We start from the raw sequence: 25,714 nt of genomic DNA, 5'->3' as shown, positions 1-25,714 counted from the left end.
CAGAGTGATTTTAGTAAAACACAGAGCTGACCCTGACATGCCCAGGTGAAGACCCTCGATGGCCCTTCTAATTGTACTCAGTTTATTTTTTTATTTTAATTTTTTTTAGATTTCATTTATTTATTTGACAGAGATCACAAGTAGGCAGAGAGGCAGGCAGAGAGAGGAGGAAGCAGCTCTCTGCTGAGCAGACAGCCCGATGCAGGGGCTCGATCCCAGGACCCTGGGATCATGACCTGAGCTGAAGGCAGAAGCTTTAACCCACTGAGCCACCCAGGTGCCCCAACAGTAGGGAATTTAAACTAATCTGAGTACAGGGGTGCCTGTACTCTGCTCAGCGGGGAGCCTGCTTCCCTTCCTCTCTCTGCCTACTTGTGATTTCTGTCTGTCAAATAAATAAATAAAATCTAAAAACAACAACAACAACAACAAAAACTCTTTAAAAATAAATAAATAAATCCCCCACTGTTGCCTACAGACCTGCTTATTCACCTCCCAGCTTCATTCCTCTGGCTCAAACTCTGAAGTTCATTTCCTGAACTTCCTTCATTTCTTTCCATACGCACCTGCTCTCATCCCACTTTGATACAATGGGTTCCCTCTGCCCACAATGACCTTTTTTCTCCTCTCCTGGCTTATTCCTACTCATTCTTTTTTTTTTTCTTCCCACGGTTTAAAAAAACGGGAGTATAATTTGTATGCAGCAAAATTCATCCTTGATGGTCCTGTGGGGTTTGACAAATTCATACAGTTGTGCAACCACCACCACAATAAAGAACAATTCTCTCACCCCAGGAAATTTCCTCAGGCTCCTTTGGAGCCAACACTAGCTTCCATGACCAGCTCCTGGCAACCACTGATCTGTTTTCTGTTTTGTTTTTGTTGGTCTGGGCATGGAGCCCAACATGGGGCTTGAACTCATGACCCTGAGCTGAGACCTAGAGTCCAAAGCTTACCGGATCGAGCCACCCAGGAACCCCCCCCCCAACCATCTGTTTTCTGTCTTGCATTTTCCAGAATGTCCTAAAAATGGAAACATTATGGATCTAGCCTTTTGAGAATGGTTTCTTCTACCAGCATAACGCATTTGATATTCATCTCTGCTGTTGTGTCAACATTCCTGTTTCCTCTTAATTGCTGAGAGCATTTGTGGGATAGATGTACCACAATTTATCCTTTAGCCAGTGGATAGGACATTTGGGTTTTTTCCAGATTTTGGTGATGATTAATAAAGCCATCATAAACATTTGGGCACAGGGTTTCGTGTGCACCTAAGTTTTCATTTCCCTTGGGAAAATACCTAGAAGGGGGCCTGCTATATGTGAAACATTCCTAAGAAACTGCCCAACCCTTTTCCAGAGCTGCTGTACCAGTTTGTATTCCCATGGCAACGCAACAACTGGAGTTTCTCCACATCATGACCAGCACTCCTCTGGTACATTTATTTATTTAGTTAACTTTTTGACATTCTACTAAGCGTGTAGTGTTATTGCACTGTGGTTTTAATTTCCACTTTAATTTCCTTGATGACTAATGATGGATATTTAAAAAATCTCTGCCTGGTCTTCACTTTGTCCAAAAAGCCACTGTTCACGCTGATTAAGTTCCTGTCCTTTGTGGTTCCCTGACAACCAACCTTTATTGCCACCTTGGGCTTAACCCACTAAACTACCAAACTACCACTGTTTTCCAGTTCCCTCCCTGTTCACCACCCTGGTTTCTTGGTCTAGCTGTCTGTCTGTCTGTCTGTCTGTCTGTCTCTCTCTCTCTCTCACATACACACACACACGACTGAGGGCAGAAGCAACCTCTTACTTCCTTTGCTATCTTCAGCTCCCAGCACAAACCTGAAACAGAATCTTTATACAATAAATATTAAATGAGTGTATACTCGCTTAACAAATTAGAGAACAGAGGATGGAGAGAGGTGGTTAGGAGCCAGGTTTGCAACCAGACTGGCCTGGCTGTGCCAATGAACCATTCTCCACTGGTGCCCCACACTAAGCTCCCTTTAACAAGGTCGATGCAAAAGATGCGAATATTTACGACCACGACGACAACACCCAAGACCCCCCCTCCCCCCCCACCACAGAGGGAGGCAAAGCGGAAGGCGCGCAGCCGGAAGCGGAAGGGCGGCAAGGAGTTAGCGGCGTCTCAGTTGCCATGGAGACGGGAAGAGCCGGCGGCAGGCTGTCTGCGGAGTCGGGGTCCTATGCATTCCAGGGTGCCACGTGGACGCCAACCTCGCCTGCGGCCGGGGTCCGCAGCCTCAACGAGTCCACCCGGCTGTCCTCCTTAACGCACTCCGAGGCTTCTCACTACGGCGTCGGGGGCCGGGCGCGCCCCGTGGGGCCCTTCACGCTCCAGCCGCTCTCTGAGCCGCAGCTGCTGAGTCTGCGCCCCACCTCGCTGCGCACCCAGGACATCTCGCACTTGCTCACCAGCGTCTTCCGCAACTTGTACACTAACGAGGTAATCGGCGAGGACCTGTGCGCGAGCTTGATCAAGGCCCGCGGCAGCGAGGATGCGCGCCACGAGGAGTTCGTGGACGAGTTGCAGCGGGTAAGGCGGCCCCCGAGCCCCGCGCGCCCCTTGCCGGTGCTCACCCGGGACGCAGTGGCGTCGCGTCCGCGGACAGTGCGGGAGGACCCAGGGCGCACCCCTAGAAATGCAGGGCCCCGCAGGACTCAGCCGCTGAACAAGTGCCAGCACCTGCGGGGCGCCAGGCACCGGGGATCGTGTTCGACAGCCTAGTGGAAGGGCACTCTAACCGCACGTTTATGTAAATACGCACATAAGTTATATGTCCGTGGCACCCATCCATCTTCATTTCTCTACATGCATACACACACGAAATATTGCATATATAAATAAAAGGACTGGGGCAGATAGCCAAATAGTTGTTCCCTGGAGATGATAAGGCCAGAAGTCACTCCTTTAGAGGTGCCTGCCTTTGTATCCCAAACCACAGTGGTGCCTAGGCATTCATGCCCAGATTTGAGGAAGCCTGCCTCATCTCTGGAAGGCAGCTGCCTCCTCATCTGTAGGAGGAGCAAAGCAGCTGACTTGGATCCTCTCTGCTGCGTCTGACTGCTGCCCACACTGCTGAGGAGTCCCTGAAAGGGAGTCTCAGGTGAGGTAGGCATCTGCGTGGCACGCCCTGTCTACCACAGGTGCTGTGCTAACTTGTGTTTGCTCCTTCAGAGTTTGGGAGGCCCCATGTGAAGGCAAGAGGCGGAGTTTCAGGCTCGGTTCTGTTCCCGACTTTACTATGAAAGTTTTAAGCCATTTCCCTCTGTGTGTCCCAGTTTTCACATCTGTTAGGTTGGACCGGATGGTCTCCGTAGTTCTGTGACTGCTCATCTGCGCTTCACAGGAAGCCCGGATGCTCGGGGAATGGAGGGGGGATATGGAGGATGAGTAAAGCTCTGCGGTCTCCGCATATTTCTGTGCATTTCTTGGTCTACCTGCCAGATTCGGGAGGTCTATAAGCAGCGACTTGATGAAGTTGAAATGTTGGAGAGACATGTCATTCAGGCCCGAGCACGAGCTCTTGCAGAGAACGAACGGATCACGCAAATGGCCGAAGTGCATGTCCTTGATACCGTCGTCAAGATGCCTCCAGGTGTGTAGAATGAACTCCCAAATGTCCTTAACCTGGTTCCCCAGCTGGGACTATATTACAGTGTTTGCTCTATGGTCGCTCTGTAGTCTTCTTCTGATCGTTTGGAGGTGTGATGTTTCCTTACCACAAAGCACTCTAACATGCATGCCTCCAAAACAGGGACTCTCCTACGTAACCGGCATACAGCCATTCAAGCCTAGAACTCAGCATTTGTGCAACACAAACCTCCAATTCGCAGATTGCATTCCGATTTTCACCAGCTGTCCCACAGTGGCTCTTTCTCTTCTCTGGTCCAGGACTGTGTCTAGGAATTCATGTTGCATGTGATTGTCAAGACCCATTTTTAGAGTCTTTAGTTTGGAAGAATTTTTCGGTCTTTTCTTGTCTTTCATGTTCTCTAAAAAAAAATTCTTTTCTGGGGCACCAGGGTGGCTCAGTCAGTTAAGTGTCTGCCTCTTGATTTTGGCTCAGGTCATGATCTCAGGGTTGTGGGATTGATTCCTGTGTCAGGTACTGTGCTGGGTGTGGAGCCTGCTTGAAACACTCTCTCAGGGCGCCTGGGTGGCTCAGTGGGTTAAAGCCTCTGCCTTTGGCTCAGGTCATGATCTCAGGGTCCTGGGATTGAGCCCCGCATCAGGCTCTCTGCTCAGTAGGGAGCCTGTTTCCCCCCTTCTCTCTGCCTGCCTCTCTGCCTACTTGTGATCTCTGTCTGTCAAATAAATAAATAAAATCTTAAAAAAAAAAAAAGAAATTCTCTCTCTCCATATCTTTCTCTTTCTCCCCCTCTGCCCCTCCTCTCTCTCTCTCAGCCTCTCAAAATATTTCTTTTTTATTTGAGCACAGTTGACACACAGTGTTTCGTTAGTTTCATGTGTAAAACTTAGTGATTTGACAATTTTAGACATTATGCTATGCTCACCACACATGTGGGCACCATCTGCCCCAGACCTCACTATTACAATGTCATTGACTGCGTTCCTTTTTTTTTAAATTTTATTTTATTTCTTCAGTGTTTACACACCACACCCAGTGCTCCATGCAATCCGTGCCCTCCTTAATACCCACCACCAGGCTCACCCATCCCCCCCACCCCCTCCCCTCCAAAACCCTCAGTTTGTTTCTCAGAGTGACCTCATTCCTTATGCTGTGGCTTTTATTCTGGTGACTTTTCATTCCATAATTGTCTAATTGTCTTTCATGTTTTGATGGTTGTGTTTCTCTCCCAAAAATTTTTATTGTGCCTAAATATGCATAAGATTTACCATCTTACCTATTTTTAAGTGGACAGCTCAGTGGTACTAAGCACATGCATAATGTTGTATGAACATCATCATTCTCCATTCCCAGAACTCTTTTCATTTTGCGGAACTAAAACCCGGTACCCATTAAACAATAACCTTCCTATTCCCCTTACCCCAGCCCCTGGCAACCACCATTCTGCTTTCTGTCTTTACAATTCATTTTTTTAAGATTTTATTTGTTCATTTGAGAGAAAGAGAGAGAGAGAGAGAGAGAGCGAGCGCAAGAGCAGATGGAGAAGCAGAGGTAGAATCAGAATCCCTGCTGAGCAGAGACCCTGATGCGGGGCTCGGACCTAGGCCCCTGAAGATCATGACCTGAGCTGAAGGCAGATGCTTAGCCAACTAAGCCACCCAGGTGCCCCTGCCTTTACAATTTCGACTGCTCTAAATACCTCATATAAGTAGAGTCGTACGGTATTTGTCTTTTGTGACTGGCTTATTTCGCTTAGCTTGGTGTCTTCAAAGTTCTCCTGTGTTGCATCCTGTGTCAGAATTTCCTTCCTTTTATTTATTTTTATTTTTTAAAAAATATTTTATTTATTCGACAGAGAGAAATCACAACTAGGCAGAGAGGCAGGCAGAGAGAGAGGAGGAAGCAGGCTCCATACGGAGCAGAGAGCCCGATGCGGGGCTTGATCCCAAGACCCTGGGATCATGACCTGAGCCGAAGGCAGAGGCTTTAACCCACTGAGCCACCCAGGCACCCCAGAATTTCCTTCCTTTTAAAGACAGAACAGTATTCTGTTGTCTGTCTATACCACATTTTGCTAATCCGTTCATCCACTAATGGTCCCTTGGGTTGCTTCCACATTTTGGCTATCATGAGAAATGCTGCTCTGAACAGGGGTGTACAGATATCTCTTTGAGACCCTGCTTTCGATTCTTCTGGGGGTATACCCCAGGGGAGGATTGCTGGTTCACATGGCAGTTCTATTTCTAATTTTTTTGAGGACTCACCATACTGTTTCCCATAGCTACTGAATCATTTTCACATTCCCACCAAGAGCACACCAAGATTTCCATTTTTCCACATCCTTGCCAACACCTGTTATTTTCTGTTTGGTTTTTTTTAATAGTAGCTCTTCGAATGAGTGTGAGGTGGTATCTTACCATAGTTTTGATTGGCATTTCCCTCCTAATTAGTGACATTGAGCATCTTTTCATGGACTTATGGCCATTCGTATATCTTCTTTGGAGAAATATCCTTTCAAATCCATTTTTAATCATTTTTTGAAAGGTTGCCTGTGCCTTGGTGTCCTATCAAGGCATATCAGAAATCATTGTCAAATCCAATGCTGGGCAACTTTTGCCCTATATTTTTCTTCTAAGAGTTTTATTGTTTTGGGTCTTACATTTAGATCTCTGCTGAAATTTTTTAATTGGAGTAAAATTAACATACAGTGTTATATTTGCTTCGGGTGTACAATGTAATGATTCAACAATTCTATATAATTACTTAGTGCTCATGATGATAAATGTGCCTCCCCCTTTTCTTTTGAAATGGAGTCTGTTTTATTGGCTCTAAATAAAATTTTATGCTTAATGGAACAAGCTTCTACAAATTCTGAAGGGATCTTAATGTACAAGATATTCCAAAATAGCCAAGACCTATATTTTGTGTTTAGTAAAAGCAAATGGTATTAAGCGCCGGTGTGAAGGAAATTCCCCGTTACAGAATTGGAAAGCCACCTACGTATCCCGCCCATGGACTAGCACCTACATTGCTGTTTGCGTCAGCCAAGATAATTACGCGAAAGCTGGACTCAGCCTCTCCCCACTGACTCCATTTCTTTACACATCCTTGTTCCTTAACCTTGTGGCAGGTAAATTAGGCGGTGATCTCCCCATGTTCTCCGAGCCACAAGGAAAGGAAGAGGAGCCAAGGGAAGCTCAGGAAGGAACACTTGCTTCTGCACCAGAGCTTTACTGCTCTGAGCTAAGGAAGCTTCCTCCCTATCTTACAGGTGAAACTGAGACTCCACAAGTTTCACTGCCTTGTTCAAGGTCACCCAGCTAGTAAGTGGTGGGAGGTCTTTTAGTCAAAGTGGAATATATATATACTCTTGCAGTGGCTGACACACCATCCAAATCAGGAAAGATAGAGGTTTGAGTTTTTGGGGAAGGGCATACTTTTTTTTTTTTAAGATTTTATTTATGTATTTGACAGACAGAGATCACAAGTAGGCAGAGAGGCAGGCAGAGAGAGAGAGGAGGAAGCAGGCTCCCTGCTGAGCAGAGAGCCTGATGTGGGGCTCAATCCCAGGACCCTGGGATCATGACCTGAGCTGAAGGCAGAGCCTTTAACCCACTGAGCCACCCAGGCGCCCCGGGGAAGGGCATACTTAACATGAGAGCGCCTTCAGCAGTTCTAACATTGGGGCAGTGCTGTCCTCCTGGGGGGCAAATAGAAATGTTTGGAAGCATCTTTGCTATGCCAGTTGCTATGCAACCCAATAGCCAGTGGGTTGTGTTCTTGGCTTTTAGTACTCCATGGGTCAGGGAAGCTAAGAAACACTGCAGTACTTAAGATGGTTCCGCACAGCAAAATATCTATCTATGGCTTCCTGTTGAGTAACACCAGAGGGGCCCCATTAAGCTCAGAAGTTAGAAGTGATGAAATTACTTTAACTCCCTTTGGCATGAAGTCAGATGAAGACACAGTGACTCACCACCCCTTAATCCCCTTCATTTCACTCACCACCCCACCCATCTCCCTTTTGGCAACCATAGTTTCTTCTCTGTATTTAAGAGTCTGTTTTTTTATTTGTCTTTTCTTCATTGTTCATTTGTTTTGTTTCTGAATTTCCACATATGAGTGAAATCAAATGTTTATTGTAGCGTTATTTACAACAACCAAGATACAGAAGCGCCCAAGTGTCCATCAGTAGATGAGTGGATAAAGAAGATGTGGTACATATATACAATGGAATCTTACTCAGCTATAAAAAAACATGGATCTTGCCATTTTCAACAACATGGATAGACCTAGAGGGTATAATGCTAAGTGCAATAAGTCAGAAAGAGAAAGACAAAGGTCTTTGACTAACTTTGATGTGTTTTAGATGGTGTTAGAAGGGTCCAACTTCCTTCTTTTGCATGAGGAGATCTACTTCACCCAGCATCATTTGTTGAAAAGACTGTTCTGTCCTCATTGAATGGTCTTGGCATCCTTGTCAAAAATCATTTGACCAGGGTCGCCTGGGTGGCTCAGTGGGTTAAGCCTCTGCCTTCGGCTCAGGTCATGATCTCAGGGTCCTGGGATCAGCCCCACATCAGGCTCTCTGCTCAGCAGGGAGCCTGCTTCCTCCTCTCTCTCTGCCTGCCTCTCTACCTACTTGTGATCTCTGTCTGTCAAATAAATAAATAAAATCTTAAAAAAAATCCTTAAAAAATCATTTGACCACACATGTAAAGGTTTATTTCTGGGCTTTTTATTCCATTCCATTTGTTTCTGTGTCTATCTTTATGCCAGTACCGTATTATTTTGATAATAATACCATAGCTTTGCAGTAAGTTTTTAAATTAGAAAGTGTGAGTCCTCTAGTTTTGTTCATTCTTTTTTTTTTTAAAGATTTTTATTTATTTATTTATTTATTTGATAGAGAGAGAGAGATCACAAGTAGGCAGAGAGGCAGGAAGAGAGAGGGAGGGAGAAGCAGGCTACCCGCTGAGCAGAGAGCCTGATGTGGGGCTCAATCCCAGGACCCTGAGATCATGACCTGAGCTGAAGGCAGAGGCTTAACCCACTGAGCCACCCAGGCACCCCTTGTTCATTCTTTTTCAAGAGTGTTTTGGCTATCAGGGATCCCTTGAGATTCCATATGAACTTTAGAATGGGTTTTTCTATTTCTGCAGGAAACATCATTGGGATTTTGATAGGGATTGCATTGAACCTGTAGATCATTTTGGGTAATATTGTCATTTTAGTATTAGGTCTTCCAATCAATGAGCATGGACTGTGTTTCCATTTATGTCATCTTTAATATTCTTTCAGCAGTCTTTTGTACTTTTCATTATAAAAGTATTTAACCCTTTAGTTTTAAGTATTTTATTCTTTTTGATGCTATTTTAAACGGAATTGTTTCCATAATTTCCTTCCCAGATTGTTCATTCTTAATGGATAGAAATGCAACTGATTTTTACATGTTGACTTTGTGTCCTGCTATTTTGCTGAATTCATTTATCCTAACAGTTTTTATTTTGTTTTGTTTTGTTTTGTTTTTGTGGGTCCTTAGAGTTTTCTACATTTAATATCATATCACCTGTAAACACATAAATTTACTTTTTCCTTTCCAATTTGGATTCCTTTTTCTTTCTTGCCAAATTGCTCTAGTTAGAACTTTTAGCATTATGCTGATTGGAAATAGTGAAAGCAGGTGTCCTTGCCTTGTTCCTGATCTTAGAGGAAAAGCTTTCGGTCTATTATCATTGACTATGATGTTTGCTACTGGTTTTCTATCTGTGGCTTTTATTATGTTGAGGTAGTTTCCTCCGAGTCCTAGCTTTTTTAGTGTTCTGATCATGAAAGGGTACTGAATTTTGTTTAATGTTATTTCTGCATCAGTTGAGATGATCATATGATTTTTTCCCCTTCATTCCACTAATGTGATGTATTACATTGACCAATTTTCATATGTTGAGCTACCCTTACTTTCTGGGAACAGATCTCACTTGGTCATGGTATATAATCCATTCAATAAACTACTGGATTTGATTTGCTGGTATTTTGCTGAGGACTTCTGCATTGAGGTTCAAAAGAGGTTTTGGTCTGTAGTTTTTACGTAGTGTCTTTGTCTGGCTTTGGTATCAGAGTAATGCTGACCTTACAGAATGAGTAACTCCATTTTTTTTTTTTAACTTAAGAAGATTTGGTATTAGTTCTTTAACTAGTAGAATTGGTAGAATTCACCAGTGAAACCACCAAGTCCAGGACATTTTTGGGGGGGAGACTTTTAATTACTGATTCAACCTCCTTACTAGTTATAGGTCAATACAGATTTTCTGTTTCTTTGGGATTTTGTCTTTGTAGGTGTCATGTTTCTAGGAATTTGTCCATTTTATCTAAGTTATCCAATTTGTTGGTATAGAATTGTACCTAGTACTCTCTTATAATCCTTTTTATTTCTGTGGAATCAGTGGTAATATCCCCACTTTCATGTCTGATTTTAGTTATTTGGGACTTCTTTCTCTCTTAGTTGATCTAGTTAAAGTTTTGTCAATTTTGTTGATTCTTCTGAAGAACCAACATTTATTTAGGTTCATTGATTTTCTCTGTTATTTTTCTGTTCTGTATTTATCTGTGCTCTAGTTTTTATTATTTCCTTTATCTAGCTTTGGGTTTAGTTTTTCTAGTTTCTTAAGTTCTCAAGTTAGGTTGCTGATTTGAGATCCTTCTTGTTAAATGTGTTTATGGCTGTAACTTTCCCCCTTAGTACCACTTTCACCATGTCCTGTAAGCTCTGGTATGTTATGTTTTCACTTTCATTATTTGTCCCCAAGTACTTTCTAATTCCACTGTGATTTCTTTTGAGCTACTGGGTTGTTTAAAAGTGTGTTGTTATTGTTTAAAAGGGCTCTGGCGGCTCAGTCAGTTAAGTGTCTGCCTTTGGCTCAGGTCATGATCCCAGGATCCTGGGATCGAGTCCTACACTGGGCTCCCTGCTCTACTGGGAGACTGCTTCTCCCTCTGCCTCTGCCTCTCTCTGTCACTCTCTCTCTCGTGGATAAATAAATAAAATCTTAAAAAAATAATAAAATAGAAGTATATTGTTAATTTCCACAATTTAGTGAGTTTTCCAGTTTCCTTCCGGTGCTGATTTCTAACTCATCCATCATCCCATTGTTGTCAGAGAGGATACTTTGTATGATAACTATTCTTTGAAATCTACTGGGATTCAATCTGTGGCCTCTCCTATGATCTGGGAAATGTCCCATATGCACTGGAGAAAAACATTACGCTGCTGTTGGGCAATGTTCTGGGTTTGTTGGATCTACTTGGTCTATTGTATTCTTCAAGTCCTCTGTTTCCTTACTTATTTTCTGTCTGGTTTTTCTATCCATTACTGTAAAAGGGGTACTGGAGGCCCCAACTAGTACTGTAGAACTATTTGACCCTTCAATTCTGTCAGTTTTTGCTTCATTATTTGGATGACCTGTCATTACAAGTCTAAATGTTTAGAATTGTTATATCTTATTATTGCATTGAACCCTTTATTAATATATAATGTCTTTCTTTGTGTCTTGGAACCTTTTGATTTTTAAAGCCTATTTTGTCTGTTAGAATAGCCACCCCTTTTGGTGTTTTTGCATGGAATACTATCCGTTACTTTTTGGTTACTATTTGCATGGAGTATCTTTTCTCATGCTTTCCTTTACATTCTATTTGTGTCTTGGATCTAAAGTGAGTTCATTATAAACAGCGTCTAGTTAGATCATTGTCTTTTTAGCCATTCTTTTAGCCTGTCTTTTGACTGGGGAGTTTTACATTTAAAGTACCTATTGATAAGGAGGGACTTCTGTCATTTTGTTATTTTTTTTTCTATATAACTTATAGCTCATGTCTTTTATTTCCTGCATTACTGTCTTCTTTTGTGTTGGGTCAGTTTGTGTGTGTTTGTGTGTCTGTGAAGTGTTTAAATTCCTTTCTAATTTCTTTTGTGCTTATAAACTCATTTCTTTGTGATTACCATAGGGACTACATTTAACAACCTAAAGCTGTGACACTCTAATTTGAATTTATAGCAGCTTAACTTCAATAACAAACAATCTCTGCTTCTTTATAGACCCATCTCCACCCTGTTAGGTTGTTGATGTCACAAAATTACATGTCACAGAATTGCATCTTTATACATTGTCTGCCGAGAAACAAACAATTTCTTTCTTTCTTTTTTTTTTTTTTTAAGATTTTATTTCTTTGAGAGAGAGAGCGAGAGCTCGAGCGGTGGGGAGGGTCAGAGAGAGAGGGAGAAGCAGACTCCCCGCTGAGCAGAGAGCCCTATATGGGTCTCCAATCCAGGACCCCGAGATCATGATCTGAGCCGAAGGCAGAGGCTTTAACCCACTGAGCCACCCAGGCACCCTGAGGGCTGTACTTTCAAGGTATAGCATATCTGTGGCCCAGAGAGAGGGAGAAGTGGAGGACGTCGTGGCTTCGAAAGGCGTTATGCTTGTGGGGTCCTACTAGGGACCAGGTGCTATGTAAGATGTTTCGTATAGGTTATCCCACGGAACTCTTCCAACAACCCTGCGAGGTAGGTTTCCTCTCCATTTTATAGCTGTAGGAACTATGAGAGAACGGATCAAATGACTTCCCTAAACTCACACAACTCAGAAGGGCTGGGAGCCGAATTTGGACCTGAGTGAGTCTGCTGTCAGAGCTGGCCTTCCTTCTGGAGGAGGAGGGCTCATTGAGCAGATCAGGCGGGGTGCTACACAGGTGTTGATGACTTCCCTCAGGGTGTGGCTCTGGGCGTGAGGCCTTGGACTCAGGCCTGCCCCCTCTGAGGCTCAGCCCTGCAGACACTGAGCGATCCGTGTGTGTTCCACATCTGTTCCCGCGCCTTCAGAGCAGAGTCATATAGCTTCTCTCCTGTGGATTTTGCACAGATTGTTGGTAGCAGATTCTTGGGGGGTATTATTGGTTGCCGCTGTCCTTTGAGTCCTGGCAGTCCAACGCTGTTCCTAGGATTCTATTGGCTAGAGATCAACGGGGATGAAATAATTGGTTGTTCTTAAATGAAAATGAGCTAAAACACTGAGAACTGAGAAACCCCCGTCAGGGGAGTTTTTTGATGACCTTCGTTTTGGGTTTTTTTGCCCTAGATAGTATTGTTATAATCAGACATCTGCCCTGGTTTCTCAGCCTTCTGCTGCTAATGTTTCTCTCTTTTATTTCAAAAGTAGCAGAATTAGGGGCGCCTGGGTGGCTCAGTGGGTTAAAGCCTCTGCCTTCTGCTCAGGTCATGATCCCAGGGTTCTGGGATCGAGCCCCACATCAGGCTGTCTGCTCAGCAGGGAGCCTGCTTCCCTTTCTCTCTCTCTGCCTGCCTCTCTGCCTACTTGTGATCTCTGTCTGTCAAATTAAAAAAAAAAAAAGTAGCAGAATTAGAGATCTTGATCCAGTTCCTCGGACATCCCTCTGGTTCCTGCTTCTGGTTTGGGGAGGAGGGTGAGGTGACCCCAGGATCTTCTTTATACCTTAGATGATTGATGGTGATGACATTCCCCTGAAACTTTTCTTATCTGAGATAGAGGCAGCCTTTATCTGTTTGTTAATACAAATGTCACAAAGTCGAAAACATGTAAATTCTTCAGACAGAGGAGGAAGATCAGAACATCTTGTGCTTTCATTCCCTTCCATTGTTGATAAATTGTCCACATTATCTCTTGGGGAGTGGAACAGAGCCACGCACAGGAGCATAGGGTTGCTGCAGGAAGCCCACTCTTCCCGGATGGAGGAGGCTGCTCACAGGGCCAGTGAGGGGTATTCCAAGGCTCAGATAGTCCAGGCCGGACATGGAGAGAGACTTTCCAAAGAGCTGACATACAGACTGCCCCCCTGCTTCTGCAGACATAACACCTAACCCTCCATAGCCTGGGGAGAGAATGGAGAGAGAATGGCGTCAGAAGACAGAGGCCACATCTTCCCACATGGCCCCTGCCCCTTGGTTGGAAGTTTTATCTTTTGATATTTATTTTATTTATATTTATTTGATATTTCAAATAGGCCATCACCAAAGTCCTTGGGAACTGGGCTGGAACAGAACTTGGCATTACTGCCACCCCCTGCCATGGTCTCTGTATTGCAAAGGAGAGTCCGGGCATTTCCCAGAATTCAGCTTTTCCCAATGGTTCTATGTTAGATCACTCATGAAAGGCTCTTGGTGAGTTTTGGAAGGAGAGGTCACTATTCTCCAGCAGCAGTAACAGGCAGATGACTGAGCAGCTTCCAGAAAGCTTCTTGAGAAGCCCCTCCCTCAGTGCTGCTGGCCAAAGTCGGTAGTGATTATTTCCATGACCTTTGAGCTCCCATTCCATAGACCCCTGCATCCAACCTCTTAATATATGACATGCAGAGAGTGATTTCTGTTTTCCTCACTGAACCCTGACTACAACAGGAACTAAGCCAAACCCTGAAATTCCTCAATTAATAAATATCATGGGAAAAACATGTATTCTTTGCTTGTCTCACCCTGGGTTACTGGAAACCTTCAAAGGGCAAGGCCGTGTTGGTTAATGAAGCAAGCAACAAAGTCTGGAAACTTGTGAGTCTTCCATTCATCTTATTTATTCCTTAATTTTTATCCAAGTGTTAATATACATGGTTTTAAAAACAAATAGTTTAGAAAACTTCTAGTGACATATAAAAAGCCTCTACCCATGCACATCATTATAAATTTATCCAAACTCATAGATCCGCAACACCAAGAGAGAACTGTGATGTAAACTATGGACCGTGTATGAGAACAGGGTGTCAGTGTGGGCTCATCGGTTGGAACAGATGTACCATTCTGGTGGGGCATGTTGATGGTGGGGGCAGCTGTGCGTGCGTGGGGCCAGGAGCTCTATGGGACGTCTCTGGTCCACCCAATTTTTCTATGAACCTAAAAGTGCCTTAAAAAACAAAGCCTAGGGATGCCTGGGTTCTTCAGTTAAGTGTCTGTCTTCAGCTCAGGTCATGATCTCAGGGTCCTGGGATTGAGTTCCGCATCAGGCTCCCTACTCAGCGGGGAGCCTGCTTCTCCCTCTGCCTGCTGCTTCACCTGTACTCACTCTCTCTCTCTTTCTGACAAATAAATAAATAAAATCTTTTAAAAAAAAAAAAGACCATTGGAAAAAATCCTCCATGTCACCTCTTCGGTCTCAGTCCATTGTCAATGGTAGCCATTTTTAATTTTCTGAATACTTCTAAATAATATGTCTCTATTATTTTTTTGTTGGCTCATCAGCCATGGATATTAATGACTGACTTCTGGCTCTTTTAAATGAGATTTTATGTCTCATGTGTCAGTGGGTCTGTTGGGGGTTGGCTGATCTACCTGGGCTTGGCTGGCTAGACCAGCTTCAAGCCGTGGGCCCCGCTGAACTTGGCTCCTTACTACAAGTTAGGCTCAAGTCTGCTCCACATGGATTCATGCTGGAGTCCAAGATAAAGAAGCAGGAGCTCTTCTTGAGCAGGAAAGCTCTTCTCATGATGACGGCGAAGGCTCAGCCGTGTAAACCTCTGCCAGCATCTCATTGGCCAAAACACATCACATGACCAGAGTCAAGGGTGAAGAAGTGCTCTCTGTCTCTAGTAAAAGGAGCTGCAGAGCCATATGGCAAAGGGCATGGATACAGAGAAGGGTGAAGGATTGGGGCCATTTCTTTAATCTACCATACTTCCCTCAATTACATTTTATTAATAGACCTCTCCTTGAGTCACACAGTACTTTAGCTCAAATAATACCACAGCACAGCCTTACCTAATGGTTGGCCTCTGTGAAATGGCTGGTCAAGTTTTGCTGATTAATTTCGGAAATCTCAAAATGACCACAGTGTTTTTGGAAAGAATATTGTGAGATGGCTTAGATTTGAAGGATGAAGAAGTTTGGAATACAGGTTCTTCAACGTCCGTCTGGCTTCACACACCTCTGTCCTTCTTACCTTCTATGTAGCAAAGACTATGTTCAGATGGTGTGTGGACAGCGAGTTGCTACAGAAGCACCATTTGATCAGCCCAGATGATTACTACAGTGACATAGTGCCATTTTGCTCTGCACCCAAAGGTAAGGCTTCTGTCCTCTGCTGGGACATGTGCTCTCGTTCTGGGGAAGTTAGGATCGCGACCACATTGGCTACCTCTGCTGCCATTTCCTCCTTGATGTTTTCCCCCTTTTGTTTAATTTTTGATAGTGGTTCTTGGGAGGGTCTGCTCTAAGCATCCCCCTTCCTCTCTGGGTTCCTAACCCCTGCAAGACAAAAGTCTCAACTCCTCCATGTGGAATTTGCGCCCTTGTCAGCTGCTCAACACCAAGAGAGAGGAAAATGTTTAGAAAAGTAGTTGAATAAGCCAAGAGAGGGAGGGACTGAAGGCAGTTAAGTCAGGGAACAAGTTCCTGCTGGAGTCAGAACATGGACCGTGGGTTTTTTCCATACTGCACATATGAAAAGAGCAACTTTACCTTCTTCAAGTTTGGTGGGAAGACTGGGTAGGGAGGCAGAGAAGGATGTGTATTTGTGTGTGTGGTGTCGGGCCAGTTCTCTGTGATGCAGGAGGCAAGATGTATTCTGAGAGTGAGTACGGTGGGAGCTGGGTTGTGGGTTTAAGCAGGGAGGTAGACTTTTGGGAAAGTCAGTATTATGGATAGGGAGACATTGCTCCGTGTGTCCTGTGGCCACATATCCGGATTGCCCAGTGGTACTAGGCTTGGAGGATAAGCTCTCCAAGAACCCCAGTCAGTGGGACTCTGATGACCTCTGAGGCTTTGGAACTGAGAAGGTATTTGGGGTGGGAAGACTGGAATCCAGAGAATTGAGGATGCTCATGAGAACCGAGTTCCATTGACAATCTGAGCCATGTAGAGAAGGTGGCCAGAGAGAAGGAGCAGAAGTAAGCATTTCATGATATTAAGCCTCCTAATACTGCCAAGTTAATTGGGAATTCAGTGTCTTCTGCAGGTAAGTAAGGATAGAGTTAACATGTATTGAGAAGTTCCCAGGCAACTGTACTGGTACTAGTTTCATTGTTAGCTATGAGTGGTCTGGTGCTGGTGCTGGTACCAGTTCTTGCTCGCAGTGGGTGTCCTCCTTTAACCTTTTGGGGGAGATCTTAAGGTGTAAAAAGCTGATGTAAACTTTGATTCCTCACATGAGCTTTTCGAAAAGCAAGTTCGCATATGGGGTGTGTGTACATGAGTGAGAGACAGACAGACAGTAGTTTACTCATGTGCTTTGACCACGTTTGACAATCAAACAAATATGTAACCCTCTAGTCCTAAGTCTCAAGTACACAGAATAAGTTCCAGGAGGAAGTTATATGCTACAGAGCAGTTATATCTAGTGTAGTGAATGTGAAGGTTGAGGAAAAATTATCAAGCTAACTGTGGCTTTGGTGGTTTTATGTAGTCTTCTTAGAAACGACCCCTTCATCGGTGGTAGCTCAGTTCCATTCCTTGGTGCCATAGGTATCTCCATGCCCAGATGTTCAAAACTCACATTCAGTTGTGAGAAGCGCTCTGTCCCCAAGAAGAACCTGATTAAGAAGCTTGAGGCTTCCTGCAAGACGCTGACTAAGTCTGAAGACGAGTTAGACTACACCGTGGACAGCCTGACGGGGGACTTGTGTTCAAAGGCCAAGCGCAAGGCCATCAAGGTTGGAGTGGAAGTCCATGTGAGGTGGTGTGTGTGGGCAGCGGGCACAGGGAGGTGATGAGCGGAAGGAGTTCCCGGTGACCCGGGAAATTGTGGGTCCACAGAGAATAGGGAGGGGAGTTGCGCGGATTACCAGTGGGTCACGGAGTTGGCCCAGTGTCGGCACTCACAGTCAGTCTCCGGCCTGTCACGGACTCTATTTTTTGTGTGTTTCAAAGAAGGCAGGTCCACCCAAGAATAAAAAGTGGATGAGCCACTTACACGTGCCCCAGAGAGAACTGGAGCGACGTCTGCTTGCCAGAATGGAGAGTCGGAACCACTTCCTAAAAAACCCTCGGTTTTTCCCTCCTAACACTCCCTATGGAGGCAAGTCTCTTCTCTTTCCTCCGAAGAAGCCTGTCCTGGCCGGAGATCTGGAGCAGAGGTGGGTCTTTCCCGGACTTGGATTCATCAGGAGGTGGGACCTGTGCGAGTAAACCCAGAAGGTCCTGGGTCTGGTCTGGACTTTTGGGGGCGGGGGGACGGGATGTCAGTATCAGAACAGAGCAGGGCTTCAGGGCTCCTCACAGACCTGGCCTGTGGACAGCCCCCAGAGGCCTGGGTTTGTGCTTTCCTGACCTGTCAGTGTTGTTGAGGTATTGGGGGTTAGTGTCGGTCCCCCTGCTTTCATCTGAACAGTCTCGGTCTGTAGCCATGCTCTTCCCTTGCAGTCACGTGTCTCGGAATAGGACCCTAAAAAGAAAAATATTTAAAATTTGTTTAATTGAAAATAATACATATAAACTGTTATTTTCTTTCAGAGAGGGCCTTTGGCTTATTTCATTAATTGTCCTTGTGAAGGGAATGAATGGCTTCATGGATTCATAGTTTCTGGGAACTTCAAACTATTAACATTTATTAGTCAAATGACATCATTTTTATTAAGAAAAATTGGACTCTTAGGGGCGTGTGGGTGGCTCAGTGGTTTAAAGCCTCTGCTTTTGGCTCAGGTCATGATCCCAGGATCCTGGGATCGAGCCCCGCATCGGGCTCTCTGCTCAGCAGGGAGCCTGCTTCCTCCTCTCTCTTTCTGCCTGCCTCTCTGCCTACTTGTGATCTCTGTCTGTCAAATAAATTAAAAAAAAAAAAAGAAAAAGAAAAATTGGACTCTTATATGCAAAGAAACATAGCACCTATATTAAAAACCCACTTAGGATAGCTTCCTACACGCATGTTGAAAATGAACCACAGCAGCTGCACATATCTTCATTGAAGATTCCATCATCCGGTAAAATTATCCCATAACCTGCTTTAACAACAGGAACAAAACCCAGTAAAGGACATAATGTGATTATCTTTGGAAGTTTGGGTGTATTTATTTTGCACAAATCCAATGGGTGAAACTAACAGCCTTTCTCCCCTCTTGTGCCCTCCCACAGTTGTGCTGATACTCCAGTGTTTCTAGCTAAGCCATCAATCGGATTTTTCACAGATTATGAAATTGGGCCAGTTTATGAGGTAAAAGTCTTATTTCTTTCCAGCTCCCATTTCATCAGCTTCCTTGTGTTTTGAAGTCATTCATGGAATTAAAGCCATACAAAATTAGAGAAAAGACTGTAGTAAACCCTTGTGTGCCCATCACCCACCTTCAGTAATTATCTGCTTCCTGCAAATCTGGGTTCACCTATCACTCCCACAACTTCTTTGTGTGTGTGTGTCTGTGTACACATGCGTACACTGGAAGTGTTTGAAGGAACAGCCTAGATGCCAGGTCATTCTTTAGTTAGTACTTCAGTATGTATTTCTAACAGGTAAGCACTTTTACAAAATAACCATTATCAGGACGCCTGGGTGGCTCAGTCGGTTAAGTGTCTGCCTTTGGCTCAGGTCGTGATCCCAGGGTCTTGGCATCGAGCCCTGCATCAGGCCCCTTGCTTGGCAGGGAGTCAGCTTCTCCCTCTGCCTGCCGCTCCCCCTGCTCGTGCTCACTCTCTTGCTGACAAATAAATAAATAAAAATCTTAAAAAAAAAAAAACCAACAACCATGATCATATTTAGGAATATTAACATTAATTAATAGTGATTAGTATTAGCTAATATCAACCCATGTCTGATTTTCCTCCATTTGTTAAAAAAAGAGTAAGTTTATATTTGGTTTATTTGAATCGGAATTCAAACATTGCATTTGGGTGAAATATCTCTTTTTTCTCCTTTAGTGGGTAATAACTCTCCTACCCTCTGCTAGTTTTTTCCTCCGAAGAGACTGTTTATGCTTCCGTGCACAGTGGGCGAAATTTCTGGTTCTACGTCTTCACCAAGACTCAGTCTTTCTCATTTTGACCATTATGAAAGGTATCAGGATCACTCATTGAGCACATTTTCCTGTGTCTATCCGCTGTTTGGATATCTTTTTTTTTTTTTAAGATTTTATTTATTTATTTGACAGATAGAGATCACAAGTAGGCAGAGAGGCAGGCAGAGAAAGAGGAGGAAGCAGGCTCCCTGCCGGGCAGAGAGCCTGATGCAGGGCTCCATCCCAGGACCCTGAGATCATAACCGAAGCCGAAGGCAGACGCTTTAACCCACTGAGCCACCCAGGCGCCCCTGGATATCATCTTTTATGAACTGTTTTGTGGCTTAACATGGGATCTGTTCTAGAAAATGTTCCTTGTTGTAAGTGGGGTGTTAAAGTCCGCTGCTATTGTCATATTACTGTCAATTTCTTCCTTTATGTCTGTTAATATTTGCGCTATGTATTTAGGTGCTCCAATGTTGGGCATATAGACATTTATAATTGTTATATCCTCTTACTATATTGCTCCCGTTATTATTATGTAATACTCTTCTTTGTCTCTTTTGTGATATAAGTATTGCTCTCCTGCCTTTTTTTCTTTTTTTTCGCTTCCATTTGCATGGAATTTATTTTTCCTTTCCTTAACTTTCAGTGTGTTTGTTTCTTCATTCTGAGGTGGGTCCCTTGTAGGCAGTATATGCTCTTGTTTTTTTTATCCATGCGTCACCCATGATTTGATTGGAGCATTTGGACCACTTGCATTTAAAGTAATTATTGATAAGTATTGTACATAAGTAAGTATTGTGTTGTAAAGTATTGATAAGTATTACTGCCATTTGGTTTGTTGTTTTCTGGTTATTTTTGTAGTTCTTCTCTGTTCCTTTCTTCTCTTGCTATCTTTCTTTGTGATTGATCACTTTCTTTAATGTGAGGCTGGATTTTTTTCCTCTTCATTTTTTTTATGTACCATAGGCTTTTGGTTTGTGGTTACTATGAGGTTCATATATAACATTCTAAGTATGTAGCAGTCTATATTAAGTTGATGGTCACTTAAATTTGAACACATTGTAAAAGAACTTCATTGTTATTCTCCCCTCCACATTTTATGTGTATGTTATTGTATTTTATATTTTTTAAATTTTGTGAGTCCCCTTAGCTGATTTTAAAAACATAATTGATTTATTTTGTCTTTCAACTTCATACTAGCTTTGTAAGTGATGACTACACTACCTTTTGGTGTGTTTCCTTTTACTTATAAAATATTTTCCTTTCATAATTTTATTTCTAATTATGACTTTTGCTTTTCCACTTAAAGAAGAAGTCCCTTTAATATTTCTTCTAAGGCCTGTTTGTGGCGATGATCTCCTTCAACTGGGAGACCTTTTATCTTTCCTTCAGTTCTGAATGATAAACTTGCTAGGTAGGATATTCTTGGTTGTAGGTTTTTAACTTTCAACACTGAATATATCATGCAACTCTCTTCTGACCTACGAAGTTTCTGCTGAAAATCATCTGATAGGTTTATGGGGGTTTCCCTTGTAGTAACTACTTGCTTCTCTCTTGCTGCTTTTGAAATTCTGTCTTTATCTTTAATCTGACATTTTAACTATTATAAGTCATTGTGTAGAGCTTCTTGGGTTCATCTTATTTGGAGCTCTCTGTGCGTCCTGAACTTGGATGTCTATTTCTTTCCCCAGTTCAGGAATGTTTTCAGCTATTATATCTTCAAGTAAGTTTTCTGCCCCCTTTTCTCTTCTCTTGTACCCCTATAATGTGAATATTTGCTCACTAGAAATTGTCTGAGAGATTCCTTAACCTGCCTTCTTTTTTTTTCTTTTTATTGTTCAGCTTGATTGTTCTTCATTACCCTGTTTTCCGGATTACTGATCATTCTATAGCCACTAATCTGTGGTTGATACCCTGTTGTGTTGTTGTGTATTTGTCACTTCAGTTACTATATTCGTCAATTCTGATAGATTCTTTTTCATATTTTCTTTCTCTTTGTTGAAGTTCTCACTGAGTTTCTCCACCCTTCTCTCCAGTCTGGTGAGCATCTTTATGACATCACTTTGAACTCTTTATCAGATACATTGTTTATCTTCATTTCATTTAGTTATTTTTCTGAGTTTTTGTCTTGTTCTTTCATTAGAACATTTTCCTTTTTCCTCATTTTGCTTGACTTTCCATGTTTGTTTCTACAAACTAGGTGGAATAACTACGTCTCCTAAATTTGAAGGGATAATAGTTGTATGGTCATTACATGTGTAGAGTGTGTGTGCCTAGTGATTGTAGAGTGTAGGAATGCTGACAAGACTGTCTTCATCTTTGGCTCTCCATCGTGTTCATGTTCACCAGATGACCTCTCTTGGGGTTATGTGTTGCGAGATTAATATACACACCTTGGAAATGTCTACCAAGGCTGGGATGGGGGAGGGCTTACTTTGGCCTCCCATGAATCTGATAGAGATACCATAGTCTTTCTCCTTCCTGATGCACAGGTGGCACCACAAGATCTAATTAAAGTTAGCTGTCAATTAGGTGCATGCAAAACCCTTTGATCTCACTACAAAGTCCTGCATGTCCCTTTGCTTTATAAAATCTATGGACTAAGATCCAGACTTTGTAGAAAATAGCCACACAGCTGCCTAAATTGTTGCTCCTCCGATTCCCCCCATCAGTAAGTTACCCTGAATAAAACTCTGTAAACTACATGGAATCACCTGCTTCGTTTTATAGTCTCAAAGTGCCTTCTCAGTTTGGAAGATATTTTACTACCCCTCTCCCACCTTCTAATAGGCTGGCTGGCTGAACCTGTGGCTATCATGGGCAGGAGGACCTGGTGCACTCCATGCTGGAACTGTCCTGGTGGGATGGCTAGAGCTGAAGTGGGTGCAGGCTGGGGTGGTCTGGAACACTCTGTGCAGAGGGCACCTTGACAGGATTGCTGAAGCTGAAGTGGGTATAACCTGGGGGACCCCAGGGCTCTCTGTGTAGACAGTGCCCTGGGAGGACAGCTGAAGCTGAAGTGGGTACAAGCTGGGTTGTCCCAGGATGCTCTGTACAGGGATGCCCTGGTAGGGGAATGCAGCTGGAGCTGAAGTGGGCATGGATCAGGATGTCCTGGGTGGTCCACACAGTGGCACCCTTGCAAGGTGGCTGGAGCCAAGGGTGCCATGGGCTGGAGTGTCTTGGGGTACTTTGCACAGGGATACCATGGTGAAACAGCTGGTGCAGAGGCGGGCATGGACCAGGGGTTCCTGGGGCACTTTGTGCCAGCAGTTCCCTGGCAAGTCTGGAGCAGAGGTTGGTGCCAGACTAGAGCATTCCAGGGTGCTTTGAACTTGTATCACCTTGACAAGATGGCTGGAGCTATAGTGAGCACCAACCGGGGTGTCCCAATAATGCAATGTGTTGGGATCACCTTGGTGGGATAGCTTGGGCTGGTAGGTGCTAGGGACCCAGTGAGGCAGCAGGCCAGCTATGGTGCCCAGACCCTGCTCTTGTCTGGGCTATTAAGGTGAAAAGGGAATGTAAACTGTAGGGCTTGCCAGCTGAGGGGTTTCAGTGGCTCCCACAGTTCAGCAAAGTTCTAGGACTGGGTCTTTTATATTCTAGTTGCCCGTGCCTCAGTACTGTCCTTCCCTGGTGCAGCTTGCAGCATTAGGGGTAGCGGTTCCCAACTGTGAGTCTTTCAGTCTTTCCCATCTGTTGCTGTTCCATCTATGTGGTGTCTATCTTGTATAGAAGCTGTTCAGTTGGCCCTCAGGTGCAGATTTAGACCTGGGTCTTCCAGATGGCCATCTTGGACCACAAATCCCTGTACCTGCTTTTTAAAAATGCCATATATATTGAAACTGTAGTTTCTTACATCCTAGATTTGGCTAATTGCATTTTTTAAACACTTTATTTATTTATTTGACAGAGATCAATAGTAGGCAGAGAGGCAGGCAGAGAGAGGGAGGGGGAAGCAGGCTCCCTGCCGAGCAGAGAGCCTGATGCAGGGCTCAATCCCAGGACCCTGAGATTATGACCTGAGCTGAAGGCAGATGCTCAACCCACTGAACCATCCAGGTGCCCCTACATTTTTGTGATGTCATTAAACATGTTCCTTTATTCATATTTTCTATAAAATTATAGTTTAGATGTAGATGTTTGATAGATTCATGTTCAGTTTTTTTGTTTTTTCTTTTTTGGTGAGGGTAATTCTTTGGTGGTGCTGTGTATTTTTTATTGCATCCCATCAGGAGGAATGTATCTGCTTTTCCTATTACCAGTGAAGAATGGCTTCGGATGTTATGAGCCTGATCCATCATATATAAAGTTTTTGTCAGCCTTTCATATATTGGCTTTAGAAGCCTTAGATGATTGTTACCTAGATCCATTTTTTTAAACAAAATTAAGGGTTACAAAATGGTGATTTCTAATTGTTATTCCTCCTGCATTTATTAGCTGTCATTTTTCTATTTAAAAAGAAACTTCACTTCATATCCCTTTCCACCCTTCCTTATGCTCTCCTTAACCCTTTCGGTAACTATTTTTATTAGTTTGGGTTCTTCCTTCTTCCATTGTTTCTTTCTGGAATCATAAGTAAATATATGGGTATATTTGAGCTCCCTCTCCTTACTGCCCTCAACATCTTTCTAGTTTCACTTAACAGCATATCCAGTGATTCCTCTGGGAGTAGTTATAGAGACTGTCCTGATTCCTTTTTCCCCAGTCTCCTTCATTTTTATGCTAGACTCCACCATTCTAGGGAATCAGACCAAGACCAAGCTTAGTAGTTGCCAGCTCTGCTCACCAGGTTTAATCTTGACAGATCTCATGACAGATCCTTCATATATATGTAAATTGTATTTTACAGTTTAAGAGAACTTGCAGATCCATCATTCTTCTTTTAAAGATTTGTTCATTTATTTTAGAGAAAGAGAGAGAGAGCCTGCAAATGAGGGGAGGAGCAGAGGGAGAGGGAGAGAAATCCTCAAGCAGACTCCCTACAATAGAGAATCCTGGCAGACACCACTTTGACCAAGTAATGAATTTTAACATCACCACTAATAAGACACTTTGATATCATATGCCCCGAATATGACATACTGAGAAGGGCACATCACTTACCTGGTATTCTTCCAAATAATGCATAACCTCAATTTAATCATGAGTAAACATTAGACAAACCCAACTGAATGCCATTCTACAAAGATATTACATAAAATAACTGACTAGTGCTCTTTAAAAGGCTCAAGGTTTAAAAGGCTCTTTAAAAGGCTCAAGGTGCCTGGGTGGCTCAGTCAGTTAAGCATCTGACTCTTGGTTTTGGCTCAGGTCTTGATCTCATGTTGTGGTATCGAGCCCCATGTGGGCCTCCGTGCACAGCAAGGAGTCTGCTTCAGATTCTTTCTCCCTCTCCTGCTGCCTCCCCAACTCAAATGAAGAAATAAAATCTTAAAAAAAATGGAAGGCTCAAGATCATGGGCAATAGAGAAAGACTAAGGAAATGTCACAGATCAGAGGAGACTAGAAAGACATGGGAACTAATGAAATTTCAGATTTTGGATTGGATCCAGCAGTGGAAAAAGGAAGTTAGTGGACACATTGGAAAAGTACATGTAGACCCTATGATTTAGTTTATATATTATAGCAAGCTTAATTTCTTAGGTTTGATCATAGTTCTCTTGTTAGGAAGATGTTAACATAAGGGAAAGCTGAGTGAAGAGCATATGGGAACTCTCTGGATTATTTTTGTAACTCTTGTAGATCTAATTTCAAAATCAAGCATTAAAAATATACATGTATTAAGGAGAGCTCCAGTTATGTAACTAGATAGCCTGAAGAGGGGCGCCTGGGTGGATCAGTGGGTTAAAGCCTCTGCCTTTGGCTGAGGTCATGATCCCAAGGTCCTGGGATCGAGCCCCACATTGGGCTATCTGCTCAGTGGGGAGCCTGCTCCCCCCCCCCCGCCTGCCTCTCTGCCTACTTGTGATTTCTGTCTGTCAAACGTATAAATAAAATCTTTTTAAAAAATAGCCTGAAGAATAAGAATCTACAAAAAATGAAAATTCTAGAACCGACATTACTCAACAGTAATAGGGCTTACCAGCAAACTAGACACAGATGAAGAGAAGATTTGCAGAGAGGTCAGTAGAAATGATCCAGACTAAAGCAGAA

The 25,714-nt window shown here is 43.4% G+C and overlaps 1 protein-coding gene across 9 annotated transcripts in view; it reads left to right on the top strand.

Annotated features, from left to right (window-relative positions):
- Nucleotides 1–2,163: 2,163 nt before the first annotated feature.
- Nucleotides 2,164–25,714, top strand: part of DLEC1 (DLEC1 cilia and flagella associated protein) — a 65,097-nt gene continuing 41,546 nt past the window's right edge. For 6 of the 9 annotated variants that reach the window (XR_006818002.1, XM_046001957.1, XM_046001956.1 and 3 more), the window contains exons 1-6: nucleotides 2,164–2,562; nucleotides 3,475–3,625; nucleotides 15,582–15,692; nucleotides 17,091–17,278; nucleotides 17,496–17,701; nucleotides 18,696–18,774. Coding sequence is in view for 7 of the 9 variants with exons in the window: in XM_046001957.1 (XP_045857913.1) it covers nucleotides 2,164–2,562; nucleotides 3,475–3,625; nucleotides 15,582–15,692; nucleotides 17,091–17,278; nucleotides 17,496–17,701; nucleotides 18,696–18,774 (1,134 nt within the window). In the remaining 2 variants the exon portion in view is untranslated. Of the gene's footprint in view, nucleotides 2,563–3,474; nucleotides 3,626–15,581; nucleotides 15,693–17,090; nucleotides 17,279–17,495; nucleotides 17,702–18,695; nucleotides 18,775–19,496; nucleotides 19,609–25,714 lie in introns of those variants that run through there. The other 3 variants (XM_046001960.1, XM_046001961.1, XM_046001962.1) reach the window with 3 other exon arrangements.

The sequence above is a fragment of the Meles meles genome, chromosome 4 (assembly GCF_922984935.1).
Source record: "Meles meles chromosome 4, mMelMel3.1 paternal haplotype, whole genome shotgun sequence".
Taxonomy (NCBI): Eukaryota; Metazoa; Chordata; class Mammalia; order Carnivora; family Mustelidae; genus Meles; species Meles meles.
The sequence above is the reverse complement of the archived record's forward strand: the minus strand, read 5'-3'. Positions and strand labels throughout refer to the sequence as shown.